This window comes from Syngnathus scovelli, chromosome 5, assembly GCF_024217435.2.
Source record: "Syngnathus scovelli strain Florida chromosome 5, RoL_Ssco_1.2, whole genome shotgun sequence".
NCBI lineage: Eukaryota > Metazoa > Chordata > Actinopteri > Syngnathiformes > Syngnathidae > Syngnathus > Syngnathus scovelli.
In genome coordinates, this window is record NC_090851.1 from 505591 (window position 1) to 526561 (window position 20971).

Here is a 20971-nt window from a genome sequence, read left to right on the forward strand (position 1 = left end):
AGTGAAAGGTGGAGGATGAGATATGGCAGAAGGATGTCTTTACCCGCCTTTACCGTGCTTCGTTTTTTTTCATGCTGCCGTACGAGCTTCCGTAGAATCCCCCCCCCCCCCCGCCCAACATGGCGGCCCCCGTATGCTAACGTGACAGCGACAGTTTTTTCTTCGAGAAGGCATAACGGCGAAAAAACACCCTCTAAAATCCGCCAAGTATAGCGTGTCGAGTGGAGACGCACGTATTACGGTGAGAGCTCTTGTTCTTCAATGTGGCGGGGACATTTTACCGCTCCCAAGAAACATGTGAAAAGCGGTCCGAAATGCGACATTTAGAAGGAAGCACATTCACTCAAACGTCACTCATTCTGCTGCTTGTTAGCGTAAGAAATGACGCTTCTTCGTATCATGTTCCCAAGTTTTTTGTGCCCTCGTCAGGATCATTTTCGCATTCAGGAATGTTTTGGGTGAAAAGACGAGTTGTCTAATCTGTGTCATTTCGTACTGACCAATTGTTTTCTCCGTATTTGAACTCTCGAGGTGAAATTCAAGCCGAAAGCTGAAGAACGTTGCTGAGCGTCTGCATTGATAGGAAACCGTGGTGCCAATACAATGTTATATTACAAACTCATTTTACAAGATGATCCTTCAAAACAAAGTATTTGATTTTGAAAAGAAGGATACTTTGCAATTCCTACTTTCCTATTAATCATTTGATGACGTTTTTGACCATGGCTTACGGCCCATGAACCCTGGGTCCAGGTGTCGCACCTTCATGCTGGGGCGGGCCGCCCGGCTGTTGGAAGTCATCGTCACCCGACGTCGCCTGCCCCCGCCCTTCGCAGCACGTCCGAGTTGTGCGGGTTGCGCCATGGAAACGCCTAAAGCAGCCGAAACGGGCTCCGACGTAACGAACGCCGGACCTGCCGAGAAGCAGGAGGAGCCGCCTCTCGTCGGGCTGCTGGCGGGGGAGACGGTGGTGAAGGAGGGCAAGGCGGCCATTTTGTTTCCAAGTGCCAATGAGGTGTTTTACAACCCGGTCCAGGAATTTAATCGAGACTTAACGTAAGTACAAGTGATATTTTCATCAGCCTAGTCTTTGGTGAAATCTGGCAGGATGATTAATGCCACGACGTTTTGTTTCCACTCTACCTGGGAATGGCAAAAACAAAACAAAAAATCAAAGAAGTGGTTTGATAAAGATGAATGAGTCCTCCAGAGTTCATCTTGATTTCTTGGCCAGATGTGCGGTGCTGACCGAGTTCTCCAGAGAAGTGCTGGCTCAGCGCGGCGTTCAGATTGCCGTTCCTGGCGAGAAAGAGCCAGCGGCGGCGGCGTCTCTGCCCGACGAACCTGCCGAGGCACGGGACGGGAAGACCGACGTGGAGGGGGCCGCTGTCGTCACGGCGACGGCAGGGCAGAAATGTGAGGTAACCGCAGCGCAGACCTTCCGCCCGTAATGGACACTTGTGTTTGTGACTCGCTCCATTTTCGCCGCCATCGCTCGGAACCGTCTGGAAACTTTGAAGTCAGGTTTTACTGCGTTGATGGGTTTGCGCCGCTTTGTGTTTCCAGCGCGGTCTTCGCGTCCTGGAGGCTTTAGCCGCGTCGGGTCTGCGCTCGGTGCGCTTCGCGCTGGAAGTGCCGGGCCTTCGGAGCGTCACCGCCAACGATTTCTCCCGGAAAGCCGCCGCCCTGGTCGCCAGGAACGCCGAGTACAATGGCGTGGGCCAGCTCGTCCGGGCTAGCTGCAAGGACGCCAGGTGAGGACGAACGTGGCCTTGTCGTGACGTTGCGTGGTTTTCTCACGCGCGTGCCTTGCCGTGCAGCATGCTTATGTACGAGATGCGAGGGAAGAACGATCGCTACGACGTCATCGATCTGGATCCCTACGGCAGCCCCGCCTCGTTCCTGGACGCGGCGGTGCAGTCGGTCGGCGACGGAGGTGGGGCCGCTTTATGGCTGGCGTTGGCGTCGCGATGCCCGGCCGCGCCGCCCGGCCGCGCCGCCCGGCCGCGCCGCCAACCAGTCTTTTGCGTCCGGCAGGCCTCTTGTGCGTCACATGCACCGACATGGCCGTGTTGGCGGGGAACAGCAACGAGACGTGCTACAGCAAATACGGTTCCGTTTCCATCAAAGCCAAGTCCTGTCATGAGCTGGTTAGTGGCTGTCGCGAAATAGAAGTAATCAAATATAAAAAATCCAATCAAGTGTCTTTGCAGTAAAACACTGATGTCAAACTCAAGGCCCTGATTCGGCCCCCCCACATCATTTTATGTGGCCCGCCAAGACCAATTTTGCATCGACTTTGTGTCACTACTAAAATTACAAATTGTCTTCACTTGTAGAAAATAGAGACATCGCTAGCAAGTTTTATGACCATTTCAAATGAAGAAATTTCATTTAAAAATTTCAAATACTTGAACAATTTTTTGGGAGTTGATTGGAGTTCATTTTATGATTTAGCTTTAAAAAGTTTTTTTTTTCCAAACATGATTTTCATTCTGAAAGGCATTTTCTGGGGAGTTCATTTGAGTTCCTTTTATTATTTAGCTTTGAAAATGTTTTTTTTTCCCCAAACATGCTTGTTGTTCTGAAAGACATTTTCCACAATTGTTTTTGGGGGAATTCCTTTTGTGATGTAGCTTTAAATTCCCAATCTAATTTCTAGTCGTAAACGGCACTCAATTGCTTCTGTCAGTTTCATATGTTCTTACCTTGCAGTGAGTTGTTACTTTGTTACTACAAAATGTGACTTTTTGGCCTTGATTGGCAAACAAAGCCGCGTCAACTCCAGCATCCAAGAGGCTTTGGGCTTCTCCGCAGGCTCTGCGCATCATCCTGCACAGTTTGGACCAGCGGGCCAACGTGTACCAGCGCTACATTCGGCCGCTGCTGTCCGTCAGCGTCGACTTCTACATCCGGGTGTTTGTGCGCGTCTTCACGGGTCAAGCCACCGTCAAGAACTCAGCCAGGTACGTCCGCTTTGGGCCGCCCGTCCGTCCATCCATCCATCCATCCGCCCGCCCGCCCGCCTCGTGGCTTGAGTTGATTGAATGTGTCGCAGCAAGCAGGCTCTGATCTACAACTGCGTCGGCTGCGGCTCGTTCCACTTGCAGAGGATGGGCAGGAGGACGGACAACGGCAAACAGTGAGGCCCGCTACTTAGGAAGCCGCTCTTGCCGCTTCCTCAGCCCACCGCCGTTTATCCCTTTCAGTACCAAGTACTCGGCGGCCACCGGGCCACCCGTGGGACCCACGTGCGAGCACTGCGGACAGAGGCATCAGGTGACCTTTGCCCTCCATTTCCTTTCGTGACAGTCATTCAACTCTCCGCACTTGCGGTCTTCCCAGCTGGGCGGTCCGATCTGGGCGGAAGCCATCCACGACCGGGCCTTCGTCCAGAAGGTTCTGAGCGCGGTTAGCGGCAACCCGGCTCGCTTTGCCACGTCCAAGCGCATGGAGGGGATGCTGAGCATGGTGACCGAGGTAAGCTGGTCAATTGTTTGGACGTGGCGTCCCCAGTCGGTCTCACGCCCTGGGCGCCGTTTGCGCTGCGCAGGAGCTGGAGGACACGCCCCTTTACTACACCGTTGACGGTCTGAGCAGCACCATCCACTGCAACACGCCGCCATTGCTGCAGTTCCGGTACGTAGCGTCAATCCGGGATGTAACGGGAGGAGCTGCTCAACCCGGAAGCCAAGCGCCGTCCGTCTCTGAGCGTGCGCACCCGACCCTACCTTGTGTTCAGGTCGGCTCTGCTGCACGCCGGTCACAGAGTTTCCCTCTCGCACGCCTGCAAAAACGCCGTCAAGACGGACGCGCCGCCCGCCGTCATCTGGGACATCATGCGCTGCTGGGTGACTGGAATTGTCAATACACAAGCTAGATGAACAAAGAGGCATTATTTGTCATCAAATTAGAAAAAAAAAAAAAAAAAAAGCGCCATGAATTGAAATGGAACGATTTCCCGTCCCGCCTGCAGGAGAAGAGCAACCCGGTAAAACGTGAGAAACTCTCCGAAATGACGCCCGCCTTTAAGATCTTGTCCACCGAGCCCAGGTGAGACGCCGTTCTCTCGCGGGCATCGCCCTTTTTTGTTCACTTACAAAAAAAAAAAAAAATGCCCCTTAGCTTCGACGCTTGTTTCACCGTGCGGGACGACGCCAACCCTCAGTCCCGTCAGCGCCACTTGACCCGTTTCCAGGAGAACCCGCAAGCCTTCTGGGGACCCAAAGCCAGAGCAAAAGCAGGGTAAGAAAACCGCCTTTGGAATCCCCCATCAAAAGAGTGTTGCAGGTTGGACCCCAAAAAGTAAAGAGAGGCTTTATCTTCTGCGTTGTTGTATTTGCGCCCCCTAGCGGCGGCATCTCCGACGACCTGCAGCTGAAGCGCATGAAGAACCAAAACAAGCGCAAGGGCCAGATTACGGACTCGTCGCAGCTCAAGAGCCTCCCGTGCAAAAAATTCAAACAGGTCAGTGGAGTCGTCGCTCCGCCACCCGTGCCCCCGTCGTGCGTGTCGTCACTTTTTAAAAGACGTTTACAAATTAGATTTGGCGGTGGTATGATCTGTAAAATGCCCGATTGGAAAAATCATCAACGGCTGTCGACCCGAATGTTTCAAAGCGTCTTTGCATCAAAGGATAAACATTTGAAACGTTCTTTTTTGTCGTCCGGTTTTAGCGGCGCTGTCGTTTAACCTTGTGTCTATTGTTCCAGGGCACGTGCACATACGGGGACAAATGCTCATACTCCCATGACTGCACCACGGAGGACAAAATGGAATAAATGAAGACGATTTTTTGGTTTGACTTATTTTACTAAGTTTCACAATCAGTCTTTTTTTTGGAGGTGAGTGGCTTTGACTGTTGTAACGGCGGTCCAATAAAGCGCAACACGTACGGAAATTATTCCCCCGGTGGTCATTTTTTCCAAATAGTCGACTCCCGGGACGCTTGCTCGGGCTACCATTTTACAGTCAATTGGAAAGATGCTGCTTGTACGATTATTTGACTTTGACGTATTGCTCAGTTGGCATTAACATACAGAGCTGAAGACGAACGTTACGAGCGAGGGGAAAAAGTCTCGCATGTCGGAAAGCTAAGAATGTCGCTTTATTTTCTGCTGCTTTTTTGTTGGGATCAATATACAAGCATTCATCACATCAGGTGAAAAATGGAAGCTCGTGTCACTTTTCTTCTAGTGTCCCAAGAGTTTTTTCCCCGCGTTTCGAGGCTTCGGGAGTCGCTGCAAAATGCCTGCCGCTTCTGCGTATTGACCAAAGCAAAGCTGGAGCACTATCTGAAGCTCGCTCTGAGCAGGAAGGTTCGGATTTCCATCGGGTGCAAGGTGACCTCCCACGCGGAGGGGTCCTCCTTAAATGTCTTTTTCTGGGGCTTTTCAACTGGAGGGGAAAAAAGACAAGTAGAAAAGAGGGGGAGATGTATCATAAAGTAGAAGTTACATCTATTTAAAAAAAAAAAAAAAAAAGGCGCTGACTGAAAATGTGCGATTGGCTCATTTGTGCTAGTGCGTACCCGTCTGCGAAGTCCAGTGGAAGCGCTTCATCTCTTCTTTCCACTGATTGGCTGACAGGTTGAGTTCAGACACGCCCACCACCTCCAGGGTTGAAAACAACTTCTGCACACAACAAAATCACCAAACGGTGCTATGAAAGTGGACATTGCCAATTCAGAGGAGCCCGTGTTTGCTGTTGAACTATTTTGTCAAGTAGTAGTTGAACCTGCAGGTCCAGCGTGACCGGCTCCGAGTTGATTTTGCTTTCCCAGCTCTGGAACTGATGCTCCAGCCTGAGCAGGACCGAATCGTCGTCCCATTGGCTCAGTGTCAGCAGGTGGACAGCGGGGGGCAGCGCGGCCTGTAGCCCTGAGAACTAAGCGGAAGATTGGTTTGAAACCAAATCCGAAAATCGTACAAAAAACAAACAAACGACAAAGCAATTGTGAAAAGGCACTTTGCGTTTGCATGACTCACCTCCAGTCGAGTATTTGGGTGCAGGTCGCCCTCGGTGAATGTCAGCAGCGGCTGCAGTACCGCCTCCTCGGCTAGGGGGCGGTGCACGTCGGCGGCGATGGCCGGGCGCTCCAGGGAGAGCAACAGGCGCCCGCGCGCGACCAGACCGTCCGGGAAAAGGTCAGAGGTCTCGTTGAGGGCTTCGGCCACGCCGCGGACGTCGTCGTACAATAACCGGCGGTGGAGCTGTTGTTGGGAGATCACAAGTAAGTATGTTAACTTTGTTTTTCTGGGCTGACGTCTTTGCCTTTTGTTGTGGACGTGTGTTGCCTTGCAAATAGATACGGAAGCTGCCCGCCAGCGTGGAAAATATTCCGACTTGGAACGTACTTGTCGGCTAAATGCTAAGTGTTGAGCGTGGCCAACCCAGGTGACATTATTCCTTTGTTTTTTTTTGGAACCTCTTTGCATGCATAGTGTGTATCTGTGTGTTTTTAGGTTTGCTTTTTGTTCAATTTGTGTTGATGTGCTCTTTTGTGTGTTGAGCATTTACATGTCAAGTGTCTGTGTGTGCAGCTATGCGCATTGGATCTGACCATGATCTCAAGGGAGCCATTGTGAATGCTGCCTCCGCCCTGAGAGCGATCCGTCACCACAGTGAGTTGGTCCTTGTCGTCCTGGCAACACACACACACATCCACATTTCATCCGTTGCGTTCCAAAGTATGGCGCACGTTCAAACATTCGAGGAGTCGACGGCCACCGAGGTGTCAAACAACTCCGTTTGTAGATTTCCAATTTGTGGAGGATGGCATTTTGCATGCCAAGCACCTTGATGAAGGCGCGGGAGTTGATAGGGTAGTAGTTTCCGGCGATGGGCTCCGACTGCTTCAGGTTCCAAGTGGGTCGGAAGTCTTTCCTGTGGCAAACATTTCCATTCAGTGTCTGTCTTCAAGGCGCCACGGTTATCAATTGCTTTCGACTCTGGCAGTCGCTTGAAACAAATTGACGACGGAAAAGATTGCCAATGAATTGAAAAGGCGAGATTTGCACTTTGACTTCCTTGTCAATGGATTGAACAGACAAGGTTTCCACTTTGAGCGCATACTTCCTCTGTAGAACTTCTCTCCCGTTGGAGTCGGTGTAGAATATCCCCGAAGACTCCACGTCCGTGTCCAACCGAGTGATCACCTCCTTGCCCAAGTCGTCGCTGACGGAAAGAAAACGACGCGATTTAGCGGACCATTCGACCGAAGCGAATCTCAGGCGCCGCTCACTGGATGGGGATGGGACCTACGGTCCACTCGAGCTCCAGAACCCGGCTGTCGGTATGGAGGCGAACCACTTGAGACGCCCACGGCGCAAACTGCTGCCTCACCTCTTGCATCACCGACGTCTGCGAAAGAGACGCCAGCTGAGGTTCGTCGCTCTTCAGCCGTGCGTGCGCGCGTGCCTGTGGCTCTACGTTAGTCGTTCTCGTGTTGCCATCGAGCTTTTGGGGAATGAACCCATTTTGGCTCCAATTTTGGATTGATCCAAATTGACTTCAAAGCGGGACTCGCTGTGACTCCTTCAGACTTTGCGCCAGGCCTGTCCAGCCGGCGCATTTCTCGCGGTTTGGCTAGCCGGGCTAAATTCCACAAAGCGTGGAAACGATCGAGCGAGTGCCTGTATTGTCTCCGTCTCGGCTGTCGTGCTGATGACAAACGGCGTGGAGGAGTTGGGTCTGAAGATGTACGCCCCAGAAGGCTGCTTGCTCTTGGAGTTGTTGCCGTCGCTGGCGTTGTACCTGCAAGCGTCCGCGTTAACCAGGGGATGGACAGTCGTCCGTCCGTCCATTCATTCATCACCACTTTCAGTGACTACTCACCAGTAGAAGTTCTGCGTCAGGCTGATACTCTGCTTGGTCTCCAAGTTGTCCAGGCCGCTTAGGAGGCCCGTCTCCGGGTCAAAGGTCACTCGTAGATACTGCGGATAGGGGAAAATGGGTCGTTTACCGACCGCGCAAATCAACAAAACCAAATACCAAAATGGCAAGTCCAACGGAGGAGCGAGTTCAAGAACCAGAGGAGCAAATGACAAGCGTGTCAACGTCATACCTTGTTCCAGATGGATTTGGGCGCACGGGATCGCACGGAGGCCGGCGGAGGCCCGTCCTGGAGCAGGGACACCGAGTAGGTGGAGAAGCCCAGCGCCGGGGCCCGGGCGCGAAAGAGGAGCTCGTTGACGGCGAAGCCGCGGTTGCGCCTCACGTCTCGCGTGGCTCGCGAGACCGAAACCACCTCGCAGTCCACGGACCTCCCGTCGGCGTCAGACACCGAGTAGGCCGTGCCGTTGACCGGAAGCCTGACGGGCCAGGCCACGGGCCGAGCCAGGGGGTTGAAGACGTTTACGGAGAACTGGAGGAGGAAGCCGTGCCTCAGGGAGGTTGTTGACGACGACGCCAAAGTCTGCTTTTTACCCTTTGGCTGGACTCGGTGATCGGACACACGCTGACGTTGAGGCTATCGCAGTACACGCGCTCGGCGGTGGATCCGCTCAAAGCGGCCAGACTGTTGCTGACCACAACCTGGAGAAGAGGAAACGTTCCTTCACCGGTGGGTGTCGTCGGAAGCTGCCACTCGAGTTGCGGTCGGGGAGCCGCAAAAGTCCAAGCCTACCTGGCAACGTTGCCAGCCGTCGGCAAGTCTCCGGGCGTAGTCGTTGGCCACGTGCTGCTTTTCCGTGCCTGACACGGCGTCGTGGTGCTGAGCTACCGCCATGGCTCTTTCTGGACCCGGTAGCCAAAAAGTGCTCAGATGAGGTGCAGGCAAAGGGAATCCTCCCTTTGGACCTACTTACTCAAAGTGAGACTGTCGCCCTCGCCGAAGGGTCCGCTCGTAGAAGCCCGGCCGCCGAGAACCTCCAGCTGGTTACATGTCTGAAAACAAGGCCGCATTTGAGCGCCTTACAGACTGCGGATCTCATCCGGGAAGCCACCTGTAGATTGCTGTTGCTGAGCCTCTCGTAGCGCTTCAGCGCCGGTCTGCTGCTGAAGTAACCCGTCCAGAAGTCGTGGGCATCGTCCGCATACGGGAAGAAGTCGTCGGTCTTCAGGGCCCTGCGCGGGCACCCGCAACGGTTGGACGACGCGGTTCCCGCAACGGTTGGACGACGCGGTTCCCGCTCGTGGACGAGCGTTTGGGTCCTACCAGGTGAGGTTGGACCGGTGCAACTCTTGGAGGTAACAGGAGGGCGTGGAGTAGAGGACGTTGACCCGGCTTCCGTTGGACTGCCGGGCGTTGACGTAGCGGATCAGCTTGTCCAGGTTTTTGTACCACAGGTTGGCGTTCTCGTACTGGAAGTCCGAGCCCATGGTCATGATGATGTGGTTGGACTTGTACACCAGAGACTGAAGCAGACCAAATCACTTGTTCGGATTTGACGGGCCCAAGCACACGGGCGAGATTTTCGGCGTCCCAATTTTCGAAGGAGTCCGATTTTGAAAACCGAGGCGCACCTGAGCGTTTGCCACGTTGAGGAAGCGCTCCACCACATCGTCCACGTTGTAGTCCTCCAAGTCAGGATCGTCTTTGATGGGCGGGTCGTCGCAGGACTGGTCCCAGCAGAAGCCCTCGGGGGGGTTGTAGCCATTGGGGAGAATCCCTGACAAGGTGCGAGGCCAACCAGGGCCGTCAACGTGTGGAGTCTCAAATCGGCACGTCGTTGGTTACCGGTGAAGAGGTCGGCCATTGGCGGGCTGAGGCTGTCGGACGCTCTCCACAGCAGCTCCTGCTCCTTGGCGCGCATCCGCCGGTAGCGGTCCTGGTAGTCCACTCGGCCGAAGAAAAAGCCGTCGTAGCCCATCTGGAGGGGGTTGACAAATAACATACTAAAAAGCGCTAACATTTTCTTGTTTGAAAAGCTTTGAAACGATGACCTTGGTACCGTTTTATTTTCAGATCACCAAAATCTGGCATGTCAAGCTGGTTTTTTTGGGTGACTCTACCTGCGCAAACATGGAGGCGTGTTCGCGGGCGTGTCCAAACGGGTCAATGTGCCAGGCCACCCGGGGCCGAGCGCAAGGCCCGAATGTCTGGTTGAGGAACCGGAGTCCCATGGTCATCTGGTCCAAGACGGCGCTGTAGTGAGTGGCGGCCTCGTCGCTCATGCACCAGCCGCCGTTGACAAACTCCAGCCGGCCTGGCGGGAGAAAAGAGGGCGGGGCGGGAGAAAAGAGGGCGAGACGGGGCGAGGGCCGCTTGTCAAGGTTGTTCCATTTCAGGGAATCCGAGCGGGGGGCGCACCCTGGTTGACCAGCCGCTTGACCGTCTGCCGCACGTCGGCGCTCTGGCGGCGCCACCATCGGTAGAAGAAGGCCGTCTCCACGTAGATGAACCTGCGGTCGGGGTTCTTCAGAAGTTGCTCCACCACCGAGTCCAGGATGTACTGCACGCCGGCGTGCTGGATGTCGTTACGGTCTGCGCGCGCACAGGAAAAGCGCATCACGGGAATGTCGAAACAAAGAGTGAGTACGCCTCCTGGTATCGATGACAAAAAGTGCCGTTGAACAATTTGTCAATGTGTACCTTTGAGGTAAAGGCAGCTAGCTACTGCATTGGAATAAATCAAAGGTCGTCACAAAACTGGTGAAAAAGTTGATGGAGCAAAAGTAGGGGAAAATAACACCCAAAAAAGCACAAACCACAACGACTGTTTGATGCCTTTGTTTGGACGCAGGGATGCGTGCGTGCGTGCGTGCGTGCGTGCGTGCGGACCTCCATAGAAGTACTGGTCCACGGTCTTGAGCCAACCCACGTCGTCATGTGTGTGCGGAACCAGGTGGACGTTCAGCATGGCCGGCTTTGTAGCGTGACATGACTGCACGCAAACGACAATGTATGCAGACCCAGATGTAACATACATGGCAGGCAGGCAGCCAGGCAGCCAGGCAGGCAGCCAGGCAGCCAGGCACCACCGACTAATCATCACACCTCGTGGACTTTGCTTTTCAGCCCCCGAGGTGAATCTTAACTTGTTTTTACACTCCTACGCCGTGAATGTTAAATGTTGACTTTAAACGATTACAAAAGGTTGTGAAAGCGTTTGATCAGAATTATCTCTATTGACCAAATGGAATTTGTCCCGATAGTTGGAATCACTCCAGTCCACGCTATCACAAAAAGTACAAATTGAGGAACAGCCTCGTGAGGGTTGCTTTCAAAATAAGGTCCACTTTTTTAGAACGCCACTACATGGTGTTTTAATAGAGGGCATTGCATAATGAACATTTGCATTTAAAAAAAAAATCAATACTTTGCAACAGTGCTATCATACTAATCAATAACAGTATTGTGCAAGTGATGAGGAGTGCAGATTGTGTTCAATCTTTGAGGTTCACGCTTTCTTTTTATAATAAAATCAGAATTTAAAAAAAAATCTGATTAGATATGACTGATCAAAGTATTTTCCAGGATGCATATATGTCACAGGACTAAACAAATATTCAATGTTTTAATTTTCTTGACGAGCTAAAAGCAACGTCCCCGTTTCCCTGCAAGACGTGGGCCTTGAACTCGGCATGACGTCACTAAAACGCATCCAGAGGCGTCTGACCTGATAGCCGCACTTGACGTCGTCGTCGTCTTGTTGTTTTTCGTGGCGCTCGACTGGCAAACTCGAGCAAATTTCACAGAGGATGAAAAGGAGCGAAAGAAGCTGCCAGCAACCCGCCGCCATCTTGGCAACAATAAACTAAAGTCATGTGACGCGCGTTGAAGTTCCCAGTCGTCATGTGACAAGGCACTCGTTGCTGAACCCTCACTTTGGTCTGACAGGCTTCAAGGGGTCCCTCGTAGTTGACGGGTTCTTGTCTTTTTTTTGGATGGACTTTATACTGCAAGTTTGAAGACAGAAGCGACACGTATTTCACGTACATTAACGTTGTGTATTGTATCGTTTTCTCTTTTCTCACTTTTACACAAAGTGCTATGGCCAAACTAAAAAAAAATAATAATAATGTAAGAAGAAGGTCATCATTTACAATATTAGTCATATCTTGTTTTTAGCGATATAAAGCCATGTTAATCTTGTTAGTAATTGACTGTATTTTGAAAATTAAAATTGGTTTCTTCCATGTTCATCCTGAGGGCAGAGGAGCAGGGTGGAGTCCAGGTCCAGGCGGAAGGCCGGGTAGATGGGCTGCGAGAAGGCACATCGGAAGGTATGCAGCAGCACCATGCTGTCGGACACGCTGTAGAAGGACAGCGCCCCCTTGTGGCGCTCCAGGAAGACGCCGATGCGCGGGCACGGCGGCGCGGCCACGGTGGTCTTGCGGTTGTCGTGCCAGGCGGCGTAACCAGCGTGCGTGCAGCGCAGTCGCCACGAGTTCTCGTTGCGGCCCAGCAGGCACGGTTTCCCGCCCCCTTTGCGCCCGATTCGCCTGCAAATGGCCCGTCTTCACTTCCAAAGGAAACGGCTCTCTGGAAAACGAAAGCCTACCTGTAGGTGGCGCCGATGTCGATCCATCCTCCGCCCCGCCACTCCACTTCCCAGTAGCCGGCGTCGCCGAACTGGCCCTGGCCGCACAGCACCTGAGCCACCGAGTCGAAGCGCTGGGGGTGCGCCGGGTACGGCTGAAGCTCCTCGCCGCAGTGGGCGCCCTGGCCGCCGTCAAAGAGGACCAGGGTGGGGTGGGCCGTGTCCGGGTCCAAGGACAGATGACAGGAAACTGAGATGACAAACAGGCGGGAAGTAACCACAACATTTCTTAGCTGGAGGTGGGACAGAAGACAGGAGAATCCCCTCTGACAAGAATCCTAAAGCCAACTCCGACAAGATCCACCAGCGAGAACACCGAGCACCTTCCCGACCCCAAACCCTTTGACGAAGCCCAAGCGAACCCGGCCGGCGCTGTGTTGAATGTTCAAGATTCAAGAGTTTTGTTCAGTTTTAATGTTGTCAGCGCAATGACACGGTTTGTCTTTCCAGTGGAAGGGATCCATCAGCCAAGATTCAAAGTCTTAACAATAGCTAGACTTTCAAAAAGAAAGAAGAAAGAGTACATTTGGCCAGAGTTGACAAAAATCCGCTGGTTTTGAGCAACTTGTATCTTGGTGGGGATACAAAGTAGGAAGAACAAGGCAGAACTTTTTTTTTTTTTTTTTAAATATTACTTGTATAGACTTTTTCAAGGTAAAAGCAAAGTTGGACCTTGAACGAATATGATCCCACCCCCCCTCTGAATCTGGAGCGAATATTTCTGCTACTTTTTAGGCAACGGATGGCGATGTGAACACAAACAGGGTCGCAACGCAGCACATATGGACAGATAATGTAAGAGGAACACTTACACCTGAGGAAGACGGCCCTCATCCTTTGGTCGGCCGGCTGCAGAGGCAGCGAGGACGCCGGGAACGACGACGACGTAAATGCTACGCGCGCGTGCGCACACACACACACACAAGACAAGGACAAGTGATGGCATTTTGGAAAATAGGTGGCGCGCACGCAACACTCACCGTGCGTGTCATCTTGTCTCGAATGTCGAGGAGAACGCTGAGGCTTGACGTTGTCGGTGGCGGCCGCCGCGTTCACGCCGCCTTCGAACACACAGGCGACATTTTCCTTTCAAAGCTCACCCCCTGGTTTGAGCGAGCTCACCTTTAACTCCCTCGCCAGCCCACGCGTTGTTCTCGTTCACTGCGAGACAAACCCAAGGCCTGTCAAACGTGTCAATCTCCAACCGCCGTCAAGTCGACCTTTCGTGAGGCCCTTTGAGACTTGTTTGGGATTTAGGGCTAAAGAAATGAACTTGACTCGTCCTTGTTTTACCCGCCCTGCTGATAGTGTCCACCTCCTCCCTGCAGACGTCCTCCAGGCGGCTGCGGAGTCTCCCCAGGGCCCTGCTGGCCCCGCCGAAGGCCTCCGCGGGGGGGACGGACGTCACCGAGGGCCGGGCGGCGGCCAGGACGGGAAGGCACAGCAGCGGCGCCGCCTGCTGGCGAGAGAGCCACACGAAAACAACAGATCCACTGAGCAAAGGTTTGAGCTCAAGCACCACCTTGGTTTTGGATCATTTCTCCCTGCGGTTCCCCATGTGGCCTGTAGGGTGTGCTGTTTGACCTGCAGAAAGTGTCCGTTGTCCTGAGTCTGAAGAAGTTGCGCAATCTCCTGGTCTCGCCTGCGCAGTTCTTCCAGATCTTTCCCCAGCGTGTCGGCATCTCGCTGGGCGCGACCCACCAACGCTCGCTCGCGAGCCTCCACGCGCGCTCGCACCTGCAGCCAGGAACCCTTTGACCCCAGCTCGAAACCCCAATTTGAAATCTCCAAAAGCTTCATTTTCAAAGCTTCAGAAGCAAATGTGAAAGCCGAGTTTGGAAAACCTGAACTTTGTTCTTTGAGATGCTAACAAGTCACCTCAGCCTTGGTCTTCTCCAGTCGCACTGCCATGTCAGCAAAGAGCATCTCGCTGTCCTCCAAAACGGCCGAAGCGGACGCCTGACAATCACATGCAGGTCATGTCCTACTTTCCAGAGGTCCGGGAACCCTTGAACGCACCTGATTGGAAGCCAATCAGTCCAAAATACGCACCTTGAGGGCTTCCAAACTCTGCTGGAACTCCTCCAGCTCTCGCTCGCAGCTTCGGATTTTGCATCGAACCGTCCTCTGAGACTCCTGAAGCTGAACCTGGACGCCGACAGAGAATTTGGGTGTACTTTGTGGATTATGTCTCGTCGTCTGGTTTGTTTGTTTGTTTGTTTGTTTGTTTGTTTGTTTGTTTGTTTGTTTGTTTGTCTAGGAAGTTGCCCATGCGGCACACCGTCCGTCCGTCCGTCCGTCCGTCCGTCCGTCCGTACCTGTCTCCGCGCCCTCTGCGCCTCCGCAGGGTGCGCCTCCTCTCGGTCGGCCTCGCACAGCAGACAGTCTCCGCTCCAGTCCGCCGCGGCCTCCTCCGGCTCGTCGTCGTCGTTGCTGCCGCCGCCGTCGGCGCCAGCTCGCGGCTGCAGTCCGAGGCGGTGCTGCGCGCACAGCCGCTCGGCGGGACACTCCACGGCGGCCACCAACTTGTGGCGCCGCAAGGTGCTCACTTCCCGATGGGGCAAGACGTGGACCTCGCAGAAGGAGGTCAGGCACACCAGACACGACTTGGCCGCCGCCAGCTTGCTCACCGGCGGGCAAAAGTCGCACGGCACCTGGCCCGCGACGCCCAGGTAGAGCTCTGGCGGCGGGGAGAGCTCCGACGCGGCTGCTGCGGCGCCGGCTTGCGTCGGCTTGAGTTTGGCCACCACCTCGGCCAGCATCGTGTTCCGGCGGAGCACCGGGCGCGGGCTGAACGCCTCGCGGCACTGCGGGCAGCTGAAGTGCGCCGGAGGCTCGGCCTGGTCCCAGTAGCCGTTGATGCACGCCATGCAGTAGGTGTGTCCGCACGGGATGGACACCGGGTCCTGGAGGACGTCCAGGCAGATGGGACAGCGAAACTGGCTCTCCGTCACCGAGATGTTGGCGTGACCCTCCATCGCCGCCGGACCGGGACGAGGCGGGGCGGGGCGGGGCGGGGTGTCTATCTGCCGGAGTCCGACTTTCGCTTAAGCTCTCTCTCCGGGTTTGTTTTGCGCCAACGGGAGGTAGGGAGCGACGGGCCGGACTGGGGCACCGGGAGCAGTCATTGTCCTAAAATAACTCTTCCGCTCCGCTCCGCTCCGTCATCCATTCCGTTCGCACCTGGGATGGCTATGCCCCTGGCGTTGACTGGCAAGGCATATGGTCGTGACTGAAATCAGTGGTGACTTGTATTTTGAACGACAAAAACTCCTTTCATTTGAAGCGCTCACCTTTTTTTTCTTTTTTCTGCATGTATAGGATGTGACATGTGACGTCACACTGCCTATTTAGTGCCGATCGCGTCATTTGAGGTCAAGGTGATATTGACGATTGAACACAACAGTTCAAAGCATGTCAGTATCAATTTAGGACGTGTATGGTTCATACGGAGAAGCGCACAATGTGCATATCGTGACCTCAACCTTTTTCAGTCCGTTCTGCATGACTCTGTTATACCGCCCCTGGTGGCCAAGTTGCATGCACCAAAATGTGCCATCAACAATGATTCAAGCTGCACAAATGGGTTCTTTCCATTTGATCTGTTTATTTCTCACGAAGCGAAATATTGTAGTTTGTGTGCTTATTCTCATAGAGACATTACAAACATTGATTTGTTCATTTTTAGGGCAGGCTGAAACACGACAGACAGTACTCCAGCACAAGCACATTGTTCAATTTGTACTTTTCAATCATACTTGAGCCATTTTGTTGCCGAGCCGAAGGCGTCAGACGTCAGTCGCTTCCTTCCTCCCTCCCTCCCTTCCTGTCCGTGTTGAACAGACGCCCACAAAGAATGACAAAGTTCCATTTCGATTGATGGAGCATTTTGTGATGATTGGCTTCTTACTGGGCGCCTTTCAAGTTCGACCAGTTGTTGCGTGATCATTGCTCGTGGTTTAATTCAACGAGGGTGACCAGATTTGGGTTGCTGAAAAAGAGGACACCTTCTCATATTTGTGAGGACGCCGAGGGGGTGCTCGTGGTTAAATGACAAGGTGTCTATATATCAGTATCTGTATATCGGTCAATAACACAAAACAATATATGTACAATAACAACAACATATGTACAACGACAAGAACATATTTACACTAGTAAAATATGCACACTAACAATTTTTTGTTTTATAGTAAAAAAAAAAAAAAAAGTAAGTAAAAAAAAAAAAAGACAAAGGAAGTACGACTATCGGTGCAGCATTTGAAAAAAAAAAAGGGCTTCAGGACCCTGGTGAAAGCACGCCAAAACAAATCTTTAATTCCTCCGTAAACGTGCATTTTCGTTTCGGCATTTTTTGTATACACTCGCTGGCAAGCACTCGCCTACTTCCTCCTCAAACACACACACGCACACACGCACACACAATCAGCAAAGTGGCTCGATTTGAGGAGAAGAGCGTGACTTATTTGCGAACGATTACAGAGAAACCTGGAATAGAGTGAAATGGAACGGAGTGAGTGGCAATTCTATTGACAATGTACTGTACATGTGAGTGAGGCAGTCGAACAAAATCCCGGACAATTTTTGAAATTCCCCCCGGACATATTTTGGGGGGCTGAAAAGTAGCACGTGTCCGGGGAAAAGAGGACGTCTGGTTAAACTCATGATTGTTTTGGACTTGTCCCCATTTGTGGTGCCATGAAGAAGAGATGGCTCGCTCGCAGGTTGCTGCTCTTCATCCTCGCCCTCTTCGTGCTTCTTTACGCCAACTTTGAGCGAGACGGCGGCGAGCGCCTCTCCGTCTCGGGGATCTCGCCTGCACCGGCGGCTCGTCGTCCCCCTCCCGCGTCCGAAGCCCTCAGGCGGACCCCCCGAGCCGAGCTGCGGCTGGAGGACATTTTCATATCGCTCAAGACCACCGGAAGATTCCACGGAACGCGCCTGGCCCTCCTTTTGGAGACCTGGATCTCCACAACCAAGTCGCACGTGAGTGAGTGAGTGAGTGAGTGAGTGAGTGAGTGGCTGGCTGCTAATTTGAGCGCGAGCGTGTTTTTGTTTTAGATGAAACATTTGATTGAGTAAGAAGCTTTACGGGGAGGAACTGCATGTATGTTTAAAATTCAAACACCTCGCCGACGATTTAATATCCCACATATCCGTCCGTCCGTCCGTCCGTCCGTCCGTCATCCAAGAAAGCATGCATTCAAGTATGTGTCCAATTAGAAAGTGTGAAATATTCTTTTGCAACATTTATTCAAATGCGTCGTCAGTTATGTCCATTCGCCATGGTTACGATGGAACTTTCCAAGAATTCATTCTTGATAACAAAAATGGTTCCTAATAGCAAAAACTAGTCGTCTAAGTTGGTTGGGGTTTGGTGCAAAATTGCTCATGCAGCTTTTCAGAGCGCTGTCTGTCACAAGACACCGACAGGAGTTGACAGGAAGCCGAGCCTCTCGACATGAAGCGGAAGTGCAGAACAGGAAGTAGTTGACACAAGCGGACCGACCCCATCTTCTCATTTCTCACTTCTCACGTCACGTGCAGCGGCCCCCGCCGCCTCGGCGTCATGACATACATGTTCTGTCGTCAACCCACACGTGGTCATTTTCTCCCCTTTTTCCTCTCGCAGACGTTCATTTTTACAGACGAGGACGATGACCACCTGAAGGCCCAAGGTACGAGAGGGAGGTCAAGTTTAGGTCCTAAGTCAGCCCACTCCACTCACGGTCCATACGAATGTGATTTTTTTTCTACTGGAGGCTACAACGTGGTCGTGACGGGCTGCCGCTCGGACCACAGTCAGCAGGCCCTGGGGTGCAAGATGGCCGCCGAGTACGAAGGCTTCCTGGCGTCCGACAAGAGGTGAGACGCCAACGCATGCTGGATTTCTTTCGGGGAAAATCCCGCGCGCTGCGTGGCGCCGCTTGGCCGACCTGCTGACGTTTGTTTGCGGGCGCTCCTCAGGTGGTTTTGCCACGTGGACGACGACAACTACGTGAACGGCCAGGCTCTCGTGGCCACGCTGGCCGACTTCCCGCAAGACGGCGACATCTACGTTGGCAAGGCCAGCCTGGACAAACCAATCACGGCGCACGAGCTCATGGAGGGAAACCAAACGGTACACTTAATATGAACACGTATTCATTATAGTGCGCATCTTGAAGGACAGTTGGTTTATTTTTTGGTCTGACAAAAAAACAGCAGCATATTTGTCATTTTCGTGTGTGTGTGTGTGCGTGTGTGCGCGCGCGTGTGTGCGCGTGTGTGCGTGTGTGCACGCGCAGAGGCAAGTGAAGTTCTGGTTCGCCACCGGAGGAGCAGGCTTCTGTTTGAGTCGACGTCTGGCCCACAAGATGTCCCCCTGGGCTCGGTACTTGCGGACTCTCCCTTCATCTCTCACTCGTGTCAGAAGCGGCCTTCAATAAACGCTGCGCGCGCATTCAGCGGGCCTCGCTTCCAGGAGACGTCGGCGAAGATCAGCCTGCCCGACGATTGCACGGTGGGCTTCATCGTGGAGGAGCGCTTGGGCGTCTCCATGGTGCACTGCCCTTTGTTCCACTCGCACTTGGAGAACCTCATGCTGCTCGACCGCGCCAGCATCCTGCAGCAGGTACGTGCGCGCTGCCCTCTAGTGGAGACACGCCGAGAGGCAGCAAGGATCAGATCAGGACCTCCGTTCACTGTGCAAAAAGAAAGAAAGCGCTTTCCACAGTCCATAAACTGCTTTGGGCGTCAGGTGACTCTGAGTTACGGGCCGCTTGGGGACAAGATGAACAGTGTGGAGCTGAAAGGAAGCTTCTCCAAAGAAGAAGATCCATCCAGGTCAGTGGTCAGTCGTCGATTAAAAATGAATGAATGAATGAATGAATGAATGAATGAATGAATGAATGAATGAATGAATAAATAAATAAATAAATAAAAAAGGACAGATAGGGGATAATCGTTGGTCCTCATCAGGTTCAAGAGTCTGCACTGTTTGCTGTACCCGCTGACCCGATGGTGTCCCTGAAGTGCCCTCGGGAAAACCGGGCTCACCTCTTCAGAAGCTCATCATGCGCGTCCGTGACTGTCTCCTTCGACGAGGGACTCGGCAAACGTGTTCTTTGATTCGCTTCAAGTGTTGCATTTGTAAAAAAACAAGATTGCAATTCACATTTCTTCTGGAACGCATCATGGTGAAGACATTTTGGCATCCAAAAGTTGAAAAAGAGTTTTGAATGACAGCAACTGCCAATCATTGAAATACTTCTGTCAAGAGAGTGTATTGATTTTCATCATTAAATTCAGTCTTTACTGCTTGCTAGTCGCCAGGTGGCAGTAGGGCGTGTCCTACCTGGCCGCAGCAGCCAATCATATTGCAGCGGGGCGTGCCCTCGACTTGGCGGGAGGTTACTGCCGATTGCAGATGGCGGCCATGCCGTTGCTCGTCGCTGCTCGTCGCTGCTCGTCGCCCTCCCGTTCCCTGTTGTTGCAAACGCCAGACAAGAGCCAAAAGCTACACAGCAGCAGTCAACACCTCGATGGTGAGCGTCTTTCTCACATATGATTGCTCAAATGCGGACTTGTGTATTTTTGCTGCGCCCAAGTCATATCGGATGTCACGAGCGGCTCGAACACGGCCACCTGGCCACTCATTTGATTCCAATGCTTAAAATGTTTGCAGCTGTAAAACAAGTGTCATTGTTGTTTGGGAAGTATTTATTCACTGCAAATCCAATTGTAGGATTCAAGTCGCATCATATTTACACGAGCACGGGGAAAGTAAGATGTAGGGCCGCAAGCAGCCGCCAGAGGGCGACAGCACGCCATGTAACGCTTCCAATGCTACTCCGTGGGCAGAAAGTTAGTTCATTGCGTGTGCTCGAGAATGAGCACACGTGCATGTTGACATTGTTTGCACATGCACTTTGTGTTTCAGCTTGTTTTCTTTCATTTCATTTCATTTGTTTCGCATTTAGTCTTACAAATTCAAAGACGGCGTTGTCAAAGTGAGACGAGTTGAAAAGCAGTGTCGCCCGCCCTCTGCTCTCGACTGAACTGCTGTCTCGAGTGTCACTTGGCCAGCGTCAGTCACTCACGTGAGCAGATCAGAAGAGGTGAGCCAAGAGGCCCAAATGTGGCTTCATGTGCTCATTTGAGTGGCTCCAAATGTGAATGAATGCGTGTGCTGTTGTGTGCTGTGGTGCCGCGACACGTGCTGGTGTGCTCTTTGTACGCCACGCACATTTAACGTGCGTGCGTGCGCGCGCGTGTCGATGGATTTGTCCGGGATGGCGTTTGCGTGTTGACAGCTCAGCGGCTCACTGATGCACCACCTGCTTGCTTGTTTGCAAGCGTGCCCCATGAATCCATCCGTCTTGCCGTCGTCTTGCCACCTGAAGCGGCGTTTTCCACAGCTGTGCGTGTTCTCGTCGCTTTTTTAGTTTCCATCAACATTTTGGACGTTTCCGCCTCGGACAACAATGGCGGCGGCCGCCAGTGAA

At 52.9% G+C, this 20971-nt stretch overlaps 5 protein-coding genes across 17 annotated transcripts in view; 3 read left to right on the top strand and 2 right to left on the bottom strand.

Moving 5' to 3' along the window:
• The first annotated feature begins 209 nt into the window (after window positions 1-209).
• On the top strand, window positions 210-4903 carry trmt1 (tRNA methyltransferase 1). 2 transcript variants are annotated; one of them, XM_049720639.1, is made up of 16 exons: window positions 210-241; window positions 754-1056; window positions 1235-1421; window positions 1567-1754; window positions 1821-1936; window positions 2038-2150; window positions 2818-2966; window positions 3059-3142; window positions 3210-3279; window positions 3346-3480; window positions 3554-3639; window positions 3743-3851; window positions 3977-4053; window positions 4126-4245; window positions 4353-4467; window positions 4713-4903. In XM_049720639.1, exons 2-16 carry the CDS (start codon window positions 767-769, stop codon window positions 4779-4781), a joined length of 1908 nt encoding a protein of 635 aa, XP_049576596.1. In that variant the 5' UTR covers window positions 210-241; window positions 754-766; the 3' UTR covers window positions 4782-4903. The 2 variants fall into 2 exon arrangements, with proteins under 2 accessions (XP_049576596.1, XP_049576595.1); XM_049720638.1 differs by having other exon boundaries at window positions 3111-3279.
• Window positions 4904-5085: 182 nt separating this feature from the next.
• Window positions 5086-11711, bottom strand: man2b1 (mannosidase, alpha, class 2B, member 1). 2 transcript variants are annotated; one of them, XM_049720593.1, is made up of 22 exons: window positions 11562-11711; window positions 10724-10826; window positions 10253-10426; window positions 9955-10148; window positions 9680-9812; window positions 9466-9611; window positions 9158-9357; window positions 8946-9066; window positions 8808-8886; window positions 8627-8736; window positions 8428-8535; window positions 8066-8365; window positions 7837-7934; window positions 7635-7755; window positions 7244-7362; window positions 7075-7176; window positions 6798-6885; window positions 6563-6643; window positions 5988-6212; window positions 5737-5886; window positions 5531-5633; window positions 5086-5397 (listed from the first exon to the last, which is right to left on the bottom strand). In XM_049720593.1, exons 1-22 carry the CDS (start codon window positions 11682-11684, stop codon window positions 5291-5293), a joined length of 2985 nt encoding a protein of 994 aa, XP_049576550.1. In that variant the 5' UTR covers window positions 11685-11711; the 3' UTR covers window positions 5086-5290. The 2 variants fall into 2 exon arrangements, with proteins under 2 accessions (XP_049576550.1, XP_049576551.1); XM_049720594.1 differs by lacking the exons at window positions 5086-5397; window positions 5531-5633; window positions 5737-5886 and having other exon boundaries at window positions 5994-6212; window positions 6520-6643.
• Window positions 11707-15636, bottom strand: LOC125968999 (E3 ubiquitin/ISG15 ligase TRIM25-like). Of its 4 annotated transcripts, XM_049720632.2 has the most exons (10): window positions 14804-15629; window positions 14538-14633; window positions 14364-14444; window positions 14070-14222; window positions 13779-13941; window positions 13608-13646; window positions 13466-13546; window positions 13298-13378; window positions 12447-12675; window positions 11872-12387 (listed from the first exon to the last, which is right to left on the bottom strand). In XM_049720632.2, exons 1-10 carry the CDS (start codon window positions 15461-15463, stop codon window positions 12063-12065), a joined length of 1908 nt encoding a protein of 635 aa, XP_049576589.1. In that variant the 5' UTR covers window positions 15464-15629; the 3' UTR covers window positions 11872-12062. The 4 variants fall into 4 exon arrangements, with proteins under 4 accessions (XP_049576592.1, XP_049576589.1, XP_049576591.1 ...); XM_049720635.2 differs by lacking the exon at window positions 11872-12387 and adding an exon at window positions 11707-11841 and having other exon boundaries at window positions 13298-13546; window positions 14804-15636; XM_049720634.2 differs by lacking the exon at window positions 13298-13378 and having other exon boundaries at window positions 14804-15631.
• Window positions 15637-15934: 298 nt separating this feature from the next.
• mfng (MFNG O-fucosylpeptide 3-beta-N-acetylglucosaminyltransferase) lies at window positions 15935-19794 on the top strand. 4 transcript variants are annotated; one of them, XM_049720659.2, is made up of 8 exons: window positions 16700-17471; window positions 18118-18162; window positions 18244-18350; window positions 18453-18606; window positions 18773-18858; window positions 18933-19098; window positions 19225-19310; window positions 19446-19794. In XM_049720659.2, exons 1-8 carry the CDS (start codon window positions 17184-17186, stop codon window positions 19495-19497), a joined length of 984 nt encoding a protein of 327 aa, XP_049576616.1. In that variant the 5' UTR covers window positions 16700-17183; the 3' UTR covers window positions 19498-19794. The 4 variants fall into 4 exon arrangements, with proteins under 4 accessions (XP_049576615.1, XP_049576614.1, XP_049576616.1 ...); XM_049720660.2 differs by having other exon boundaries at window positions 16712-17471; window positions 18118-18163; window positions 18248-18350; XM_049720658.2 differs by having other exon boundaries at window positions 15935-17471; window positions 18118-18163; window positions 18248-18350; window positions 18933-19310.
• Window positions 19795-19861: 67 nt separating this feature from the next.
• elfn2a (extracellular leucine-rich repeat and fibronectin type III domain containing 2a) overlaps window positions 19862-20971 on the top strand; it is a 42955-nt gene continuing 41845 nt past the window's right edge. For 4 of the 5 annotated variants that reach the window (XR_007481401.1, XR_007481400.2, XR_011086912.1 and 1 more), the window contains exon 1: window positions 19862-20011. The gene's annotated coding sequence lies outside the window, so the exon portion shown is untranslated. The remainder of the gene's footprint in view (window positions 20012-20971) is intronic. The other variant, XM_049720596.2, reaches the window with a different exon arrangement.

Excerpts from the sequence above, each read along its gene's own strand:
- LOC125968999 (XM_049720631.2), bottom strand. The coding sequence starts at position 15,463 with ATGGAGGGTCACGCCAACATCTCGGTGACGGAGAGCCAGTTTCGCTGT. Across the intron at positions 13,547-13,607 it reads GGCTGGCGAGGGAGTTAAAG|GCGGCGTGAACGCGGCGGCC; the intron begins GTGAGCTCGCTC and ends GTGTGTTCGAAG. Across the intron at positions 12,676-13,297 it reads GAGGGCCGTCTTCCTCAGGT|TTTCCTGTCATCTGTCCTTG; the intron begins GTAAGTGTTCCT and ends TTGTCATCTCAG.
- mfng (XM_049720657.2), top strand. The coding sequence starts at position 17,184 with ATGAAGAAGAGATGGCTCGCTCGCAGGTTGCTGCTCTTCATCCTCGCC. Across the intron at positions 18,607-18,772 it reads TCATGGAGGGAAACCAAACG|AGGCAAGTGAAGTTCTGGTT; the intron begins GTACACTTAATA and ends GTGCACGCGCAG. Across the intron at positions 19,311-19,445 it reads AAAGAAGAAGATCCATCCAG|GTTCAAGAGTCTGCACTGTT; the intron begins GTCAGTGGTCAG and ends GGTCCTCATCAG.
- man2b1 (XM_049720593.1), bottom strand. The coding sequence starts at position 11,684 with ATGGCGGCGGGTTGCTGGCAGCTTCTTTCGCTCCTTTTCATCCTCTGT. Across the intron at positions 7,363-7,634 it reads CCGAGACGGAGACAATACAG|ACGTCGGTGATGCAAGAGGT; the intron begins GCACTCGCTCGA and ends TCTCTTTCGCAG. Across the intron at positions 5,634-5,736 it reads CGGTCACGCTGGACCTGCAG|AAGTTGTTTTCAACCCTGGA; the intron begins GTTCAACTACTA and ends TGTTGTGTGCAG.
- trmt1 (XM_049720638.1), top strand. The coding sequence starts at position 767 with ATGCTGGGGCGGGCCGCCCGGCTGTTGGAAGTCATCGTCACCCGACGT. Across the intron at positions 1,057-1,234 it reads GAATTTAATCGAGACTTAAC|ATGTGCGGTGCTGACCGAGT; the intron begins GTAAGTACAAGT and ends TTTCTTGGCCAG. Across the intron at positions 1,755-1,820 it reads GCTAGCTGCAAGGACGCCAG|CATGCTTATGTACGAGATGC; the intron begins GTGAGGACGAAC and ends CTTGCCGTGCAG.